Source organism: Nycticebus coucang, chromosome 10, assembly GCF_027406575.1.
Source record: "Nycticebus coucang isolate mNycCou1 chromosome 10, mNycCou1.pri, whole genome shotgun sequence".
Taxonomy (NCBI): domain Eukaryota; kingdom Metazoa; phylum Chordata; class Mammalia; order Primates; family Lorisidae; genus Nycticebus; species Nycticebus coucang.
Genome location: NC_069789.1, coordinates 114824024 through 114843625, shown reverse-complemented (window position 1 = coordinate 114843625; position 19602 = coordinate 114824024). Strand labels below are relative to the sequence as shown.

The 19602-nt window shown below is 50.4% G+C and overlaps 1 protein-coding gene across 8 annotated transcripts in view; it reads left to right on the top strand.

Moving 5' to 3' along the window:
* The window catches only part of MYH14 (myosin heavy chain 14), a 100402-nt gene that overhangs the window by 13725 nt on the left and 67075 nt on the right, over positions 1–19602 (top strand). For 2 of the 8 annotated variants that reach the window (XM_053607176.1, XM_053607183.1), the window contains exons 2-8: positions 4835–5245; positions 10392–10548; positions 14941–14968; positions 15097–15199; positions 15861–15884; positions 17629–17721; positions 18081–18144. In XM_053607176.1, coding sequence (XP_053463151.1) covers positions 4835–5245; positions 10392–10548; positions 14941–14968; positions 15097–15199; positions 15861–15884; positions 17629–17721; positions 18081–18144 — 880 coding nt within the window. Of the gene's footprint in view, positions 1–336; positions 385–1869; positions 2050–2400; positions 2589–4834; positions 5246–10391; positions 10549–14940; positions 14969–15096; positions 15200–15860; positions 15885–17628; positions 17722–18080; positions 18145–19602 lie in introns of those variants that run through there. The other 6 variants (XM_053607179.1, XM_053607181.1, XM_053607180.1 and 3 more) reach the window with 6 other exon arrangements.

Genomic DNA, 19602 nt, shown 5'->3' with positions numbered 1-19602 from the left:
ACAAAGGCCCCCATTCATGCCCTGCTCACAAAGCGGTCCATTCACCCGGTCCCTTGGGCCTCTCTCCTTCGGCCGCCCCCTGCGCCTTGCCATTGGTCACACCCCTGCCCGTCAGGCCTCGGGTCCCACCCAGGACCGCACCGCCTAGCTCGGCGCTCCGGCTGGGTTCTTTTCCCACGGCTGGCACACTACGGTAACTTCTGATTGGCCCCACCTGTCAGCCGCTCTTCTTGATTGGCGGTCTCGCTCCCCCCATGGGCGGGGCCGTAGCTTGCCGCAGCAGGCGCCGATTGGCTCCTGTTGTGCTTGTGAAGGCGGGGCTGCCCTGGCGGGCCAACCCCTCTTTCTCCCCAGGCCGAAGCCTCCGGACGGCCCTGGAAGCGGGTGAGTGTCCGGGACCCGCAGCTAGACTGGGGCGGCAGAGCGGGACCGGGAGCGGGGAGGCTGGAGTCTGGGTCTGCAATCTAGACCCAGGAGGACGGCGAGGGGAGGCGGCAGGGCCGGGGGTAGTGACTCGGACACTCACCTTGAGAGAGTGGCGTGAAGGCGGAGGGGAATTGGGGGATTTCGGGGTGGCGGGACGTCTACACTCCCCCAGCTCAAGTTCCTACTTGATGTGAGGCCCGGTCGGGGTCCTAGCTTGCGGCTCCGGGCCTATTTCGCAGAAGGGGAAACTGAGGCTGTCTTTGGGACCTTGGACGCTTTAATACCTGAGTCATCGTCTTCAATTCTCAGCTACTAGGATGACAATGTTTCTGTTTCCACGTGTAAAAAACGCGAGCCAGAGAAAAGGGGTCGGTCGTGACCGGTCGAGGCAGAGGGACGGGGAAAGAAATATTTGAGTACCTATGATGTGTACTTTGGCGGCTTTATTTTTATCACTAAATAATTTCCTTTCATTATCCTGTTATCTCGGGGGGAGGGTTATAACATACCCATCTTTTAGGCAGGAAAAAACTGAGATTGGACACAGTCGGTGACTGCAAAGGGGCTGGGTGGAGATAACACTTCGAAAACCAACTTTGTACTAAATCCTTTAACCTTTTAAATCCCGCAGTAACCCCTTAAGGAAGGCACTAGTCCCTGAGGCAGACAGAAAAGAAGGTTCACAGTGTTACTAACTGGGACCGCGAAATTGACGTCTTTGAGGACCTACTACAGTTCCCTCCTTTATAATGGCAGATAACGGTTGGGCTTGAATCCTAGCTCTCCCTCTTCCTCTACAACTTCAGTAACTTCGCCTCTCCGTACCTCAGTTTCCCCATCAAAGCACTCTAATTCATTGATTGTTGAGTCGGTTCTGTGATCTGCAAGAGCTATTCTAACAGCAGAAAAACACCGGCGCATGTTAGGTGCTCTTATCTCAATTTACTTCTTCTTCTTTTTCTTTTTTTTTGAGTCAGAGTCTCACTTTGTCGTTCTCAATGTACCGTCATAGCTTACAGCAACCTCAAACTCGGGTTCAAGCGATTCTCATGCCTCAGCCTCCCAAGCCATTTACTTGTCACCTCAACCCTGGGGACAAAGAAGCACCGGAAACTAGAACGGCATTTTGTCTTCTTTGGTGCTCGTCCTACTCGGTAGATTGTGTTGTTCCGTTTCCAGGGTAGGGGAAACTGACGCTCGGAGAGATTAAAAGATGAAGCACTAGGCTGGGAACTTTCTCCACGTCGTTTGACTAATTTCATTGGCCGCAATTCACGCCAAGGAAAGCTGAGGCCCAGAAAGCTTGACGGGGATTCGAAGCTGGGCAGTGCACAGTCTTCTCCCTGGTGGGTTCCTGACCTTTGCTCGCCAGAGGAGGAGGAGCCCCAGGCGCCAATGCCGCCGCCTTTCCGCAAACCCTAGTAAAAGGCCCTGAAGCTCCAGGAGCCGCCCCCTTCCCCAGCCCGGCAGGTGCTAGGTGACATCAGAGCCCGGTCCCGCCCCTCGACGCACATGGTCCCGCCCCTCTTTGGACCGCGGAGGTAGCCGCACCTGAGAGCTCTGAAAAGGTCTGGGGATTCCCGTGCTCTCTCCCCCCTTCCCCGCTCCAGCCCGCGCCCCCAGGTAGTCCAGAGGTTTGGAGGGTTGAGGGGGCGGGGACATAGGCCCTTGGGTCCAGGGAAAATGGGTGTTGAACACCCAGATTCCTGGATCCGGGGAGGAGGTTGGGGGCTAGGGTAAGCCGGGACTCCTGGCTCTTGAGCAAAGAGGGACTGGGGCCTAGAGGGAGGAGGGAACTGGGAGCCTGGATCCCTGCCCGTAGGAGCAGAGGTTGGGGCCTGGGGTCCTGGGTGGAAAAAGGGGGAAGGTTGGGGACCCACACTCCTGAATCCTAGCACCAAGCTGAATGCCAAGGGACCAACCTCTGCCCAGGGTTGGATCCCTGGCTCCTTTTCTTTTTCAAGCGCAGCAGTCTCTGCCCCTCCCAGGGCAGGTGCTTTTACCTGCCCAGGTGACAGTAATGAGCCCTGGCAGAGCATTGAGGGAGGGCGGAGTGGCCAGAGGGGCACAGTGTTGGGAGCTCAGGCCTGCAGGCCTGCCTGATGAGGGCTTCAGTCTGTCCTCAGAATCAGCATCCTCACCTCTGGCCCCGCTGCAGTGAGGTGAGGGGCCTGCGCTATGGGTCCAATGGAGGAGTGGGCTGGGGGTCCAAACTCCTGAGGTTGGGGGAGGAGGGAACAGAGGGGGCCCTGGGCTCTTGGCTCCAGTGAGGGAAAGCTCAAGGCTGGGTGATTGCATAAATTCCCAAACCCTTCCTGGTCAAAGGCCACAGGGCAGGAGAGGAAGTGGGTGGAGTGAGGATGGGGGATAAAGTCCCAGGAATGGAACTTGGCTCTGGTGTTTCAAGGCCATACTGAAGGCCTGGGGTGAGCCTTGGTGATCTGGGGCCCACAAGGTGAAGAAATGTCTGCTGTTTTCAGAGTGCAGGAGTCCAGGGCTCAGGTCCCAGGAATCCAGAGTTGCTGGGGCAGGGGAGAGGACGGCCTGGGAGGAAAAGACAGGAGTCTGCGGAGAACCACATCTGGGGATGCCTGTAGGGGAGCCAGGAGCCAGTGCTTGGAAGGACTGCTCCAGGGATGTGGTGGAGGAGGGTAGGGATGCCAGGATCCTCTAGGCCTACTGGGTAAAAGCACAGGTGGGGGAGACAGAACTGTCCCAGTGTCTGTGACTAGTGTGGGGCTGGAGGGGCAGAGGTTCAAGGCAGTGAAGGAGAGCAGGGGCAGGCTTCTGCACAGGGAGAATGTTTTTCCTGCCTTGGAATTGCTGTGTGTTCACTACTGTCTGTGGCCTCCTGGGAGGGCAGGGAGGGGCCTAGTGTCTTCTCGCTCACCTAGTGCCTGGTTTCAGGGTCTGAGACTTGAAACTAGGGCTGGATACACCCCCCACCCCCAGGCCAGGAGCTCCTCCTGGCTCAAGTCTGACTCAGCTCTGGGCCCCCAGACCCACTCTGGGTGGAGTCTGGTACTTGAAAGGCCTCAAGAGGGTATTGAATGCATGGAAGAGTGAATGAAGGGAGCTAGTCTCCCCATTTTATGGAGAAGGAAGGTGCTATTAACCAAGGCAGTGAGATCTGAGTCTGTTCTGGCATGAGGCAGGTATGAACAGAAGTGGCAGGGAATCTAATGACAAAGATCAGATTAATACCCTCCTTGGGCTCATATCTTAGAGTAAAAGCAAAGTCACACTCTTTGGTCCCCTCTCTTACCTCACCTCCTGTGCTCTCCCCTCAATCACTTGGCTCCAGCCACAAGGGCCACCTGACAGTGCTCCTGACATATAGGAACAGTCCTGCCTCAGGGCCTTTGCACTGACTGCCTGGCATGCTTGCCTTCCCGACATCTCCATGCCTTACTCCCTGCATCTCCCACAGGGCTCCTTTTAAAACCCACATCAGAGGCCTTTTCTTGCCACCCGAACATCCCCTGCCCCCGGCTTCATCTCTCTCTTTGGCTTTTATGTCCATTTAACATGCTATATACTTTACTTATCTGTCTCTTGGGATTAGAGCAGCTCTGTCCAGTAGACATACAATGCAAGCCAAACATGTAATTAAAAATTTTTCTAGGGTGGTGCTTGTGGCTCAGCGAGTAGGGCACTAGCCCCATATAACTAGGGTGGTGGGTTCAAACCTGGCCCTGGCCAAACTGCAACAAAAAATTAGCTGGACGTTGTGGCAGGTGCCTGTGGTCCCAGCTACTCAAGGAGGCTGAGGCAAGAGAATTGCCTAAGCCTAAGAGCTGGAGGTTGTTCTAAGCTGTGATGCCATGGCACTCTACCAAGGGTGATAAAGTGAGACTCTGTCTCTAAAATAAAAAAAAAAAATCCTAATAGCCACATTTAATATAAAAAGTAAAAAGGAACAAAAGATATTAATGACATTTTATTTAACCCAGTATATCCAAAATGTCATTTCAGTGTGTCACCAAGTATCAAAAATACCAATAAGCTATTTTTTTGATCATACTGTCTTTGAAATCTGGTGTCTTTGGGGGCTCTATTTCAAGTACCCAGTAGCTTACACATGGCACTGGCTCCCTTACTGGACAGCCCAGTATAAAAAGTAAATTTATGAAAACAGGAATCTTCTGGCTTCTTCGCTGCTATATTCCCAATGCCTAGAACCACACCTTGCTCACAGCTTGGCTTGTTGAATAATTATCAAACGAATGAGCAGAGAGATGAATGAAGGGAATGAGTAAGCTAGGTCTGTTGACCCGTTTTGTAGAAGTGTAAAAAGAGATCTGGTGAAGGAAGATAGAGGAGCTGCCTGAGGGATGTGGGGTGGGGATGGGGGATAGTGGCGATGGGGCCCTACCTGACCTCCACCTTCTTGCTCTCCCCCTTGCAGACCATGGCAGCAGTCACCATGTCGGTGCCCGGGCGGAAGGTGCCCCCCAGGCCAGGCCCAGTGCCTGAGGCTGCCCAGCCATTCCTGTTCACACCTCGTGGTCCCAGCACGGGTGCCGGGCCTGGGGGCTCTGGAACCTCACCACAGGTGGAGTGGACAGCCCGGCGCCTCGTGTGGGTGCCTTCGGAGCTCCATGGGTTTGAGGCGGCGGCACTGAGGGACGAGGGTGAAGAGGAGGCCGAGGTGGAGCTGGCGGAGAGCGGGAGGCGGCTGCGGCTACCAAGGGACCAGATCCAGCGCATGAATCCACCCAAATTCAGCAAGGCGGAAGATATGGCTGAGCTGACCTGCCTCAATGAGGCCTCAGTCCTGCACAACCTCCGCGAGCGATACTACTCTGGCCTCATCTATGTGAGTGGCCTCCTGCCCATGGGAGGGCCTTATTGGAGTGGGGAACTGGGTGTCAGTAGTCCAGCTGAATCAACTTGAGGCTATTTATAGTTTTTCTTCCCTGTCTTGTGACTATTGCCACACTTAGTTACCAAATTGTAAATTGTTGGAATACCAGGACAGACTCAGACCCTTATTAGGGGTGTCATATATGGTAGATAAACCATATTATTTTCCTAAAGCATAAAAAATTCCAGTTTCTCCAATATAATTCATTCCAAGGGTTTTGAGAAAGGGATATGGACCTGTGACAACAATTGATGAGAACCACTGAGTATAGAAAACTACACGCTAGGCTTTGTGCTAAATGCCTTCCATGTATCAATTCATTTAATCTTACCTTAGGCAAGATAGAGTCTGTTATTACCCCCATTTTACATAAAAGGCAACTGAGGCCCAGAGAGAGTTAATTACAATAACATGGGCATTTATTAAATACTCAGCATTCTTCTAAACTTTCTAAAATACAATGCCTTGATCAATTTCCACAATTATAAAGCATTTGGTTCCCATTTTACAGGTAAAGAAACTGAAGTTCAGAGAGGTCAAGTTCCTAGACCAAGGTCAGACAGACCTGGCAGACCCAAGTAGTCTGGCCCAGGCTTTCCCACTTTGCTGTGGTGCCTCTTAAAATTAAGACGAGATTGGATGAGATTGATGATAGTGAGGTTGACTATGTTAGTCTTCTGCCTCTGTACTAAGCATTTGATGTCTGTCACATTATTTCATTTTTACAACAAACAGATGGGGTAGAGCAGTGGTTCTTAACCCCAGCTTCATTTTAAAATCATCTGGGAATTTTTAGAAAATACCAACGCCTAAGCCACACCCCAGACCTTTAAATCAAGCTATCTGGGGGTGTGACAGAGGCATTAGTATTTTTAATAAGCATTGAGGGTGGTTCTAATGGGCAGCCAAGGGATTATTAATTCCATTTAACATAAGAGCAAACAGGATTAGAGAGATTGGCAAGGAATGTAGACAATAATGAAAAATAATAATAATGGCTAGCAAATACTTGTTGAGCACTTATGCTGTGCCGAGCACTGTTCTAAGTACTGCATGTGTGAGCTATCAGCTCACTCTGGGCCAGGGACTGTTGATATTGCCTGACATTCAGGAATGTTGAGTGACCTGAGCCCAGGTCACACAGCCATGAAGAAGTCATGCTGGAATTTGAACCTAGGCGGCTGGCCCCAGGCTCATGCCCCAAATTCCATCTTAGACTGGTGCTGTCTCACAGCCTTGTTACAACATCCACCCTGTCAAGGGTCACACAGCACAAGATTAGACTATTTTCTTTTTTTTTTTTGGTTTTTGGCCAGGGCTGGGTTTGAACCCACCACCTCCAGCATATGGGACTGGCACCCTACCCCTTGAGCCACAGGCACCGCCCAAGATTAGACTATTTTCATGAGGTCTGACTCCCATTTGGAGATCAAGGTTCTAAGAAGAGCAGTGGCTGACTCAGGGCCCCTTGGCTTGTGGTGGCATACATGGGAGTATAATTGAGGGCTATCTGACCCTGTCTGGTGTTGGTGCCTTTTCTAGCCCACCCTGGCCCCTTCTGAATCCTCATATGCTTTTTCAAACCCTGGGAAAGAGGTCACACCCCTGATCTCACCAAAGGCCAGGGAATCAGAGTGATACCCAAAACATCAAGCCTCTCTTGGCCTTTTAATAAATACTCTGAATCCTCACAGTAACCTTTTGAAGTATCTGCTGTCATCCCCATTCTGCAGGTGGGGAAACAGCCTCAGAGAGGGGACAGGTCTTGGACATAAGCCTCACAGCTAGGAACAGGCTGAGCTGGAATTTGATCCCAGGTCCGTATGACTGCAGACCTGAGGGTCTGGCCACTGCACTAGGAAGATTATTCAGAAAGTTCAGGGGGGGAAATGGTGGGGCCTGAGCTAAAGTGGTGACCAGGAAACCAGAGAATTGGGACCTATAAAATGAAAGTGAGATAGAAGTTTCTAGAAGCCCAGACACAAAGCAAATTGGGCCTTGATAATAGTCATTAGCGATTAGTTTCTGCTATCTCTGATAGGTGCCATTCTAAACTTCTTTCCAATATGATCTTGTGGCCCCCCTCTTCATAAGGCTGTGAGGTAGGGATTATCACCTCCTTCTTCCCCTGACTGGGAGAGAGCAACCCACTGGTCGAACAGTAGCAGATAATGGCTAATTTATCAAGTATGCAGAGTGCTGTGGGAACTTTGTTAAACCCTGTGTATGCCACTTGAACTTGTGGGTGGCTCCCAGCCACCCTATATGGGAAACACTCACTATTGCTGTCCCCATTAGATAAGGACAGCAAGACCCAGAAAGGTGGCTTGCTCAAGCCATGGCCTGAAAATGTTAGAGGTGTGATCCGAGATTCACCCTGCTTGTCTTAAGACCTGTGCCTAATACAGTGTTTCATAACTGACCAACTGGTCTTGGGAAAAGGGGGTGCTGTTCGGTGAAAAGTCTGGTTTCCGAGCACTGAAAGCCCAGTCTTTGCCACTGATGGGCTATTTGGCCTTAAGTTGCTCAGGGTGTCAGTCCCTTTACTGGGATTCTTGGGGGAGGGAATGAACTCACTTAGCACTCTGCCCTTCGAGGCACTAGAAGGTGCATTACAGCATTTCATGCCCAGACCCCTTCCAGGTGACAGGGATTAAAAACTCCATTTTCTAGGGCTGGAAACTGAGGCTCAGAGAAGGCAAAACCTTTGTGAAAAGTCATACACGGAAATACTGTGTCTGAATTTGAACCTGGGATGGCATGGCTTCAAAGTCTGAGTGAGCTCTTGGCTCCCAGGCGGGATGGAAAATGTGTGAGTTTCAGGACCATATTTGGAGTGCATTGTGTGGGCCCTGCTTTGGCTTGGCTGGTTTTCACTCATTATCTCCCTTAATCCCCACAGCCTTTATAATGAGGTAGGGAGTGTCCTCATCAGTTTTCCAGAGTAGGAAAGCGAGATGATGGAGAAAGTCACTGGTCTGAGGACAGCTGGAGCAGCTCTGTCTTCAGAGCCCTGAGGACAGGGGCAGACATTCCAGACCCTTCTAACTCAGGCATCCCTAGCTGTACCCCGGTGACTTAGATATCCTCTCTGGGTGCACCAGACTCAGCCCTTTGCCTCCTGATCTTCTTGGCCTGTTCAGGTTCCAGTTCCCAGAGTGTCACCTTGGCAACAGGTGTGGCTGGCGGAGGGGCCTGAGGTAGGGGGTGTGGTGTGGAGAGTGGGTTCCTCCACCAGCCAGGAGTAGGGTCCATGGCGCCAGCAGCCATGAGATACCCTCCCAGGGAATGTGGTCCAGCCGCCCCACCCTCTGACAGCCAGAGAGCTCTCAGGAGCAGCCCTTCCATGCTGGGAGGGCAGACACCCACCAAACCGGTTATTCTGCTCCTGGCTGGCCACCCACCCTCCCACCGTTAGAAGGTTGGCACCTGGACTGGGCAGCCTGTAGTGGCCACACCCTAACTCTGCTTGAGAAGCCCAAGCTGTCTGGGCAGTCCTGCTGCTAACCAGCTGAGTAACTGATTATTAGCTGGCTAACTAGCTAAGTAGGTGACTAGCTGTCCAAATAGCTAACTGAATAAATATTTAACTAGTTAAGCCACTAAGCAGCTAATTCTTCGTAGCTAGTTAGCTCTCTGGCTGCTTTAACTTAATGTCTGGCTAGCTCTCTAGCTGTCAAACTGCTGGGGTATGTGCTGGTGCCTATTGCCTACTTGATGACCCCTGTGAGCTGGACCAGTCCTTATGACATTACAGAGTCCTGAATCTAGGCCTTAGAAGTGTGATTATAATTCAGGGGATTCAAGAACTTAGATGTAAAAAAAAATTACATCTTTAGTTTCATGAACCTTGAACCTGAAATTTAACATTTCCCTGATGAGAATGCACAAATAATCAATCATATACGAAGGACTGTTATATGACTGTTATCAATAGAAACTTCAGATACATTCCTATTGCATTTTGTGCTGCAGATACCACAGGCACCCTTCCAGAGATCCTCTCCAGAGATACTCACTTGAATACACATTTCTCTCCCACCCCTTTCAACACAAGTGATATCTTCTCATAAACAGTTCTCAACTTGTTTCCATTAGCTGGTAATGTTTTGGAGATAGTCCCATATGTATACACTGAGAGTATCATAGGAATCCATTGTATGAACGTGCATTTAGGTTGTTTCTAGTCTTTTGCCACTATAAAGAATGCTTCAATAGATGCTTTGCACCTGATCGTTTCATGTGTCTGTGAATCCAGGCAGCCACAAGCTATGACTCAGTTCTGGCTGGCTAAAAAGGCCACATTTTTTTCTCAGGGTGACTCTTTTTTTTTTTTTTTGAGACAGAGCCTCAAGCTGTCACCCTGGGTAGAGTGCTGTGGCATCACAGCTCACAGCAACCTCCAACTCCTGGGCTCAAGTGATTCTCTTGCCTCAGCCTCCCAAGTAGCTGGGACTACAGGCACCTGCCACAGTGCCCGGCTATTTTTTGGTTGCAGCCGTCATTGTTGTTTGGCGGGCCCGGGGTGGATTCAGACCTGCCAGCTCAGGTGTATGTGGCTGGTGCCTTTGCCACTTGAGCCACAGGCACTGAGCCAACTTTTTTTTTTTTTTTGAGACAGAGTCTCACTTTGTTGTCCTGGGTAGAGTGCTGTGGCATCACAGCTCACAGCAACCTCCAACTCCTGAGCTCAAGCGAGTCTCCTCCTTCCCAAGTAGCTGGGACCACAGGCGCCCGCTACAACACCTGGCTATTTTTTGGTTGCAGCCGTCATTGTTTTTTGGCGGGCTCGGGCTGGATTTGAACTCACCAGCTCAGGTGTATGTGGCTGGCGCCTTAGCTGCTTGAGCCACAGGCGCCAAGCCAGGGTGACTCTTCCTCATGTAACACCTTTGTGCAATTTGGAAACATTCTTTTACACCACCAGCCTGAAAATGCTGATAACAAATATTCAAATCTATATTGTTAAGGTATAGACAGACCATGTGCAAACACCCTTGTGCAGTGCACAACCTGCCCAGCTGTACACAGCAGTTGCATGATGCCTTTCAATCTGCAGACAAATAACTGAGACCCTCTTCCCTCTCACTCACTGTAGACATACTCTGGCCTTTTCTGTGTGGTCATCAACCCGTACAAACAGCTTCCCATCTATACAGAGGCCATCGTGGAGATGTACCGGGGCAAGAAGCGCCATGAGGTACCACCTCATGTGTATGCCGTGACTGAGGGGGCCTACCGGAGCATGCTGCAGGGTGAGTGCTGCACTGGGGCTTTAATGGGGGCCTAACCAGATACTGCCAGGAGCCAGGGATGGGGTCAAACACAGCTTGGGTATATCAGACTCTGTGAGACTTCTTTGGAGGCTGGAAGGAACTCAGAGGGCTGAGTAGGTGAGGTTGTAGGTCCTAGAATCTTTATCTGTCTCTGTGTTCACTCCTTTTCTCAACAATAGTTTGGGAGCCACTTGGGCCAGGCTTATGCAAAAATTTCTCTTGAGACAATAATTCCCAAGAGTGTTCATTCATTCAACATTTATTGTTGAATTGGGGTAAGATGCCACCCTTTAGATAGATGGCAGCACCAGGCCGTTGTGTACAGCTGGGCAGGTTGTACACTACACAAGGGCATCTGTCCAAGGAGCTGACATTCACACCATGACAATGTAGATCAGTCCTGGAAACATTTCATAATTAGCATCTATAATGAACATAATGTACTTGTTATATATTTTTTATATCTATTTTAAGAAATCTTTAGTATATACTTTAAAACCTTACATCTATTTGTATCATGTAACATAATAGCACATGGCAGTCTATTTATATTGAACATAAACTTATTAAATGTATGCTATGTTTCTGTTGTGTATTATATTTATATCACATAATGTGTTGGCTCTCAGAGGGTGATATCATCTGTAGTGTCATCACCTGGGAACTTGTTAGAAATGTAGGTTTGGGGGAGGCGCCTGTGGTACAAGGAGTAGGGCGCCAGCCCCATATACCGGAGGTGGCAGGTTCAAACCTGACCCCGGCCAAAAAAAGAAATGTAGATTTGGGCTCTACCTCAGACCTGCTGGGTCAGAAACTCTGAGCAATCGATTGTCACAAGATGCCCAGGTGATCCTGATGTAGGCTCCAATTTGAGAACCTCTGGTCTAACATACAGTATATAATATACTTACATTCTGTAATAGAACACACTTATTGGTAATGGATTTATATTCTCATTGTAAATTTGAGTATAGCAATAGGTCAAGTTATACAATTTGTTATTTTTTTTTATCATTTTTAGCCATTGCCAGCTGCTAGCTATTATTATTATCTTACCAGTAAATATACAAGAAAGGTGAGTCCTACTCTGTGCCAAGAGCTTTTCATGGGTTAGTTTCTCTTGAGATTTCTTCATGAGATTTCACGTGTTATCTGCACATATTTTGAGATTTTCCAGTTATATTTCTGTTATTGATTTCTGGTTTAATACCACTGAGGTCTAAGAGCTGGTACTGTATGATTTCTTTTTTTTTTTTTTTTTTTTTTTGTAGAGACAGAGTCTCACTTTATGGCCCTCAGTAGAGTGCTGTGGCCTCACGCAGCTCACAGCAACATCCAACTCCTGGGCTCAAGCGATTCTCTTGCCTCAGCCTCCCGAGTAGCTGGGACTACAGGCGCCCGCCACAACGTCCAGCTATTTTTTGGTTGCAGTTTGGCCAGGGCCGGGTTTGAACCCGCCACCCTCGGTATATGGGGCCGGTGCCTTACCGACTGAGCCACAGGCACCGCCCGGTACTGTATGATTTCTAAGGTGTTTTGAGGCTGGGCTCAGTGGCTCATTCTAGCTATCTGGGAGGCCAAGACAGATGGGTTGCCTGTAAGAGCAAGACCCTGTCTCTGAAAAATAGCTGAACTTTGGGACAGGCACCTATAGTCCCAGCTACCTGGGAGGCTGAGGCAAGAGGATCACTTGAGTCTGAGGGTTTAAGGTTGCTGTGAGCTATGAAACTCTGCCTCAAAAAAAAAAAAAAATTGAGCTCCACACCTGTAGCACAGTGGTTACGGCGCCAGCCACATACAGTGAGGCTGGTGGGTTTGAACCTGGCCTGGGCCAGCTAAACAACAATGACGACTGCAACAACAAAAAAATAGCCAGGCGTTGTGGCAGGTGCCAGTAGTCCTAGCTACTTGGGAGGCTGAGGCAAGAGAATCACTTCAGCCCAAGAGTTTGAGGTTGCTGTGAGCTGTGATGCCACAGAACTCTACCAAGGGCAACATAGTGAGGCCCTTGAAAATGTGTGTTCTGCTCTTGATGGAGGAAGTTGTCAACAGGAGTCAATTACATCTGGCTGATTGATGGGGCTGTCGAGTTCAACTATGTCCTTACCGATTTTCTGCCTGCAGGATCTATTTCTGATAGGCTAGTGTTGAGGTCTCTAACCTAGAACAGTGAATTCATCTGTTTCTCCTGGCAGTTCTATCAGCTTTTGCTGGATTAACTCATTTAACCCCATAGCAACTCCATGAAGTAGGTTTCTCATTATCCCCAATTTCCATCTGGGGAAACCAAGGTACAGAGCCAAGCAGTCACTGCCCATGGTCATCCTGGTGGGTAGGTGGCTGAGGTGGGGTTTGAACTCAGGGCTCCGACTAGGGCCTCCCTGTACCTCACACCATGTATTATGTTTTCATCTGCTGGGCACTGTTCTGAATGTTCTTCTTGAGTTATGACAACAGCACTGTGGGATAGTAGCTGTTTTGAGCCTTACTTCTTATGGGGAAACAGAGGCACAGAGCAACTCAGAGACCAGCCCAAGGTCACACAGCAAGGCAGAGGCAGCTAGACCTTGAACCCAAGTACATATGCCCTCCCTCCCACACAGGTGCTACTGAATGCAGCTCACTCCTTGGCTTAAAACCATCCAGAGGCCTCCTGTCCTGCTTAGAAAACACTCAGATCTTTGATCCTGGCTTCAAAACCCACCTATGCCACTCACCGTCTCTGTCCCCTCCCCTCCCCTCACTGGTCTTTCTGTCTCTCAAACATCCCCAACTCTGTCCGACCTCAGAGCCTGTGCCCTGGCGGTGCCCTCCGCCTGAAATGGTACCTCCTCTTGTCCCTCCATGGGACAAGATGACTCTTTGTTGCCCCTGCATTGTAGGATGTTTAGTAGTATCCCTGGGCACAAACCACTCAATGCCAGGAGAATCCCTCTCCCTAGTTGTGAAAATTAGAAATGCCTCCAGGAATTGCCAGATGCCGCTGGGGACAGTGGAGGACAAAGTCAGCCCTGGTTGAGAAAACTGCTTTATTCTGTTGTCCATTTAGCTTTCTTCCCAGTGCTAGTCGCTACTAGAAACTGTCTTCAGTCGTTCATGTGGGGTTTTGTCCCCCACAACTCAAGTGGAAGCTCCTTGACAATCCCCCACTCCCTTCCATGCTTAGTAGGTGAGCAGGGTGCATTTCTGGAATAGTTGTGTCAGGCCCAGGGTGGATGCTGGAGGAGACATCTTATGTCAGGGGTGAATCCTAGGGTCTGGACCTCACTCTCGTGTCTAAATCTTGTGCACACAGCATCGTCTCATATTGAGGTGTTGAATGATTGTATCCTGTTGTTTTTTTTTGTAGAGACAGAGTCTCACTGTACTGCCCTCAGGTAGAGTGCCATGATGTCACACAGCTCACAGCAACCTCTAACTCTTGGGCTTACGCGATTCTCTTGCCTCAGCCTCCCGAGTAGCTGGGACTACAGGCGCCCGCCACAACGTCCGGCTATTTTTTTGTTGCAGTTTGGCCGGGCCTGGGTTTGAACCCGCCACCCTTGGCATATGGGGCCGGCGCCCTACTCACTGAGCCACAGGCGCCGCCCCTGTATCCTGTTAAGTTGGTGTTGATAATCTTCATTTTACAAGGCTCAGAGAAGGACAGCTGCTTCCTAGGGTCACACAGCAAGCAAGGGGCCAAGTCAGGTAGGGTATTAGAATCTAGGAGTGTTGGGCAGCGCCTGTGGCTCAGTGAGTAGGGCGCCGGCCCCATATACCGAGGGTGGTGGGTTCAAACCCAGCCCCGGCCAAACTGCAACAAAAAAATAGCCGGGCGTTGTGGCGGGCGCCTGTAGTCCCAGCTACTCGGGAGGCTGAGGCAAGAGAATCATGTAAGCCCAAGAGCTGGAGGTTGCTGTGAGCCGTGTGACACCATGGCACTCTACCGAGGGCGGTAAAGTGAGACTCTGTCTCTACAAAAAAAAAAAAAAAATCTAGGAGTGTCTGGTTTGGTGCCTGTAGCACAGTAGTTATGGCACTGGCCACATGCACCGAGGCTGGTGGGTTTGAACCTGGCCTGGGCCAGCTAAACAACAATGACAACTGCCACAAAAAAAAAAAAAAGAATAGCCGGGCGTGTGGCAGACACCTGTAGTCCCAGCTACTTGGGAGGCTGAGGCAAGAGAATCACTTAAACCTGAGAGTTTGAGGTTGCTGTGAGCTGTGATGCCACGGCACTCTACCGAGGGTGACACAATGAGACTATGTCTCAAAAAAAAAAAAAAAAAAATCTAAGAGCGTCACACATCAAAAGTCAGCTTTTACTAGTTGGGAATAATTTTGAAAGACTCTCCCAGGTAACATGTTCTCACCCTTTGTCCCCTACAGATCGTGAGGATCAGTCCATTCTCTGCACGTGAGTAACCCAGAAGACCTTCTGGAGGAAGAAGGGTCCCAGCTGAGTGTGGCTCTGTTTGGATAGGCAGGGGAGGTTTTTCTGGTGTCACTACCAACCCCCTTCACTTCTCTTTGTTCCCCTCACAGTGGAGAGTCAGGAGCTGGGAAGACAGAAAACACCAAGAAGGTCATCCAGTACCTTGCCCATGTGGCATCGTCACCAAAGGGCAGGAAGGAGCCAGGTGTCCCGGTAAGTGCCCCAGCTTTGGGACACCCCAAGGCCCTGCCGCAGCAGTGTCCCTCCGTCTTGGGCTCTGCTTCCCTATAATTTCCTGTCTTCCTCACAGAGGGCCACTGTTGTTGTTTGGCTTCCCCATTCGTGCCATCTGAGCACCTACTGTGTGCCTGGGGTGGGTGCGGAGCACAGGCAGGGCAGATGTACAATTGCAGGAGCCAGTCTTAGCCTTGCTGACCCTCAGAATGGCATTTCGCACTTATTAGGTGCTTCATTTTCTGAGCACCTATTATGTGTCAGGCCTGATTTGGAGTGACCATGATCCCTGTTTGTCACCTTAGTGAACATTATACAGTGCTCCCCATGTTCTAAGCCCTTTGCCCACATTACCTTAGTTAACACCAGGTGAGGTGGGTGCACTGTCCTGTGTTAGAGATGAGAAGCCTCAGGCATGGGTGGTGAGAGTCAGTTGCTGGTCCCGAGCCCAGGGAGGGCTAGTGTGGGATTCAAACCCAGGCATGTGGTTCCCCCAGGCCACTCCACTCCACACACGTGTTTCCCTATCCTCCCTCCCCTTGCACCCTACCACCACCTGAGGCCTCCGGTTCACCTGTGTGTCTGTCCACATTCCATGTGCTGTGTCCTGGTCCGTGTCTCGTGTCCGTGACTTCCTCAGGCCTCCACCAGCACCATATCTTATGTGAGTAGCAGGGAATCACCTCTAGTCTTGCCACCCTTAATGCTGCCCCAACTGCCCAGCCTACCTTCTTCCTGGTAGACAGGGTCCAAGGCAGCGAGGGTTATACCTGCTGGGGACCTCCACTGCCACAGTGGTAGCCTTGCTGTGTGTGCAGACAGGCCACAAATAGCAACATGAGATGACTCAGAGACAAAAACTGCCATTTGCTGCTGATCTACTAAATTCGGGTAGCTGGGGCCCACAGACACCGTGTACTCACACAGCCCAGGGGGTGGGCAGCATAGCCAGGGACAGGCACATGAGCTCTTCTGTGCCAAGCCACGTGCCCATCACCTTACATATATTTTTTCATTTCACAAAACCATCTGCCTAGCTGAGACTGTTTCATCCTAATGCAAACTAGACATAGACTAAGAGAAGACACACACAGACTGCTATTTGTTGAGCACCTACTGTGTGCCTGCCTCTACACCAAGGCCGCTAGAGGGAAGTTCAGAGTAAAGGTCCTCCCATGGAGCATCCTAGTGGGGGAGGGAAGCCACCATTCTTCAAGGCCCACTATGTGACAGTTTGAAGCACTTTACATAGATGGGAAAGATTTTTTCCTTAATTAAAAATTCCAGGGCCAGCTCAGCACCCATAGCTCAGTGGTTAGGGCACCAGCCACATGCCCTGGGACTGGTGGGTTCGAACCCGGCCAGGGCCTGGTAAACAACAATGACAACAATAACAAAAAAAGAAAATAGCCATGTGCTGTGGCAGGCACCTCTAGTCCCAGCTACTTGGGAGGCCGAGGCAAGAGAATCACTTAAGCCCAAGAGTTTGAGGTTGCTGTGAGCTGTGACACTACGGAACTCTACCAAGGGCAACATAGTGAGACTCTGTCTAAAAAAAAAAAAATTCCAGGGCCGTGCGCAGTGGCTCACACCTGTAATCCTAGCACTCTGGGAGGCCTAGGCGGGTGGGGCCTGAGCTCATGAGTTTGAGACCAGCCTGTGCCAGAATGAAACCTCGTATCTAAAAAAAAAAAAAATAGCTGGGTGTTCTGGCGGGCGCCTATAGTCCCAGCTACTTGGGAAGTTGAGGCAAGGGGATTTCTTTTTTTTTTTTTTTGTCCCGGGCTGGGTTTGAACCCGCCACCTCCGGCATATGGGACCGGCGCCCTACTCCTTGAGCCACGGGCGCTGCCCACAAGGGGATTTCTTGAACCCCAGAGTTTAAGGTTGCTGTGAGTTGTGACACTACAGTGCTCTACTGAGGGCTATAAAGTGAGACTCTGTCTCAAAAAAAAAGAATTCCATCAGTAACACTTGAGTACATATTTACTGAACCAACAACAAATCAGACAAATTGATTCCTCTTTGCTCTTCTCAGTCCCCTTCCTTAGAGTGACTTACACTGTTGACAGTTTGGTTCACGTCCTCACAGACCTTTCTCTGTATGTTCACAAACATATAGAAATATGAATCTTGTTTTGGGGTGTTTTTTCCTTAATTTTTTTTAATTGATGGGATCACTTTATAGGTATTATTTGGCAATTTGTTTTTTGTTTGGTTTGATTTCCACTCAACAATATATCGTGGAGATGTTTCCTTGTTTCCCTCACAATAGATGTAGGGATTGGGCACACACCCAGCACACAAAGGCCCACCCCACCCCCGCCACAGATAGCAGGTGACTGGAGACACAGCCCCAGCTGGGCGCCTCCCCAGGTTCCATTGACGCACCATCTCTACACCTGTAGGGTGAGCTGGAGCGGCAACTGCTTCAGGCCAACCCTGTCCTGGAGGCCTTTGGCAATGCCAAGACAGTGAAGAATGATAACTCCTCCCGATTTGTGAGTTCTGGGAGAGGGCAGTGCCCGGGTATGTCAGGGATATAGGAGCTGGGCATGTGTGAACTGGTGTAAGGTGGTAAGAATTGGGGGTCTGTTGAGGGAGGAGGTGCTGGAGAGCTGGACCCCTGGGTCTGAGGGAGGAGGGGGCTGGGGACCAGAGACCTGAAGAAAGAAGTCAAAGGCCCCTGGGTCTCAGATTCCCCAGGTAGCCCCTTTCTGGGGACTTAGGACTGGGGTAGGGTTCGGGTAGTGGGAGAGAAGGTGCAGAGGCATCCCTGGTCCTGGGAGGGGGGTGTGTGGGATCTGGGCTGCTCCTCAGGTGTGAGGGGAAGAGGACCTCTCTGTGCCGTCCATCCCAGGGCAAATTCATTCGCATCAACTTCGACGTTGCCGGGTACATTGTGGGCGCCAACATCGAGACCTGTATCCTTTCACAGCCCTGAGCGGCACCCAGGAGAACAAGGGTGGTGGCCAGTGAGAGTGGCCCTTTGGACAGCACCCCTCACAGGAAATGGGCTCTATTTGCCATGGACCCACCCCTTCTTCTCCGTGGGGTACAGAAGCTCAGCTATAGTGTCTTTAGGTGGAGAGGAGGGTGGGGTCTCCTTTGATTCTTAAGGCCAGGACAGCTTTGCTGGGAGGTAGTGGATTAGGGTTCCCAAGACCACCAGGTTCAGTAATTCGCTGGGGGGGCCCTCTCAGGACCCAGCCTGCATTTGGCTCATGGAGGTGACTGGTGATGTTGTGCCCCAATTGGTGGGATCCCTCACATAAATCACCCTGAGACCAAGTCCGATGCAAAAGCAAGAGGTTGTTTATTTACAAACTCAAGCCTGGACTTCCTGCTTCTGACGCAGCAGGAGAGCAGAGAAGCCCAGATCTCGAAAAGGAAGAAGGTTTTAAGGGTACAGACAAGAAAAAAGGGAGGGGGTGTGAGGTGAGCTGATAGGTGGGGAGGTAGGGACCGAGCAGTTGTCCTTGGCCTTCTGGAAAGTGCTGTTATTGCGCTGGGAGCAGACTTTGCTTAAGAGCACGGATCATGGGGCAAGGAAGGGGGAGGTTGGGGGAGGGAGCAGGTTGCCTAACGCCTTTGGTATGCAGCTGCAAAATGAAGACTGAGGGACAAGATGAAGTTAGTTTTAACAAAATGGAGTTAACTTGGTCCTAACAGTGACAGTGAAAGTGCATGGAGCAGAGTCGGCTGAGGGAAGCAGTGCATGGGTCAATGTCTGGTGAACCAGGCACAAGCTTCCAGAATCCTGCCCCCGTGGAGTCACACAGCAATGAGATGTGACAACACTTGTGAAATGTTGTCGCCAGGGAAGCTCATCAGACACTCAGTGCCAGGGCTTTTATTGCAGGGGGAGTGTGTGTCACATGGCCTTCTCTGCTTACTAAGTGCCAAAATTCCCGACTTCCTGGAGGAAAGCAGGTGTTTGGCATAAGCCACGTTGTTTGCAGCAAACCAGTTAGGTCCTGTGAGCCCTTCACAACTGTCAGGGAGGCTGGGAGCCCTCCAAACCTCCACCACTAGCCAGAGCCCACCTTGCCATCATGGCTTTCTCAGGGTAGTGTCTCAGGCCTACTGCGTTCACCCGTGTGACCGATTAGAAGACTTTTTTTTTTTTATGTCGCCCTTGGTAGAGTGCCATGGTGTCATAGCTCACAGCAACCTCAAACTCTTGGGCTTAAGGGATTATCTTGCCTCAGCCTCCTAAGTAGCTGGGACTACAAGCGCCCGCCACAACGCCCGGCTATTTTTTTTTTTTTATTAAGTCATAGCTATATACATTATTGCACTCATGGGGTACAATGTGCTGGTTTTATATGCAATTTGAAATATTTTCATCAAACTGGTTAACATAGCCTTCGTGGCATTTT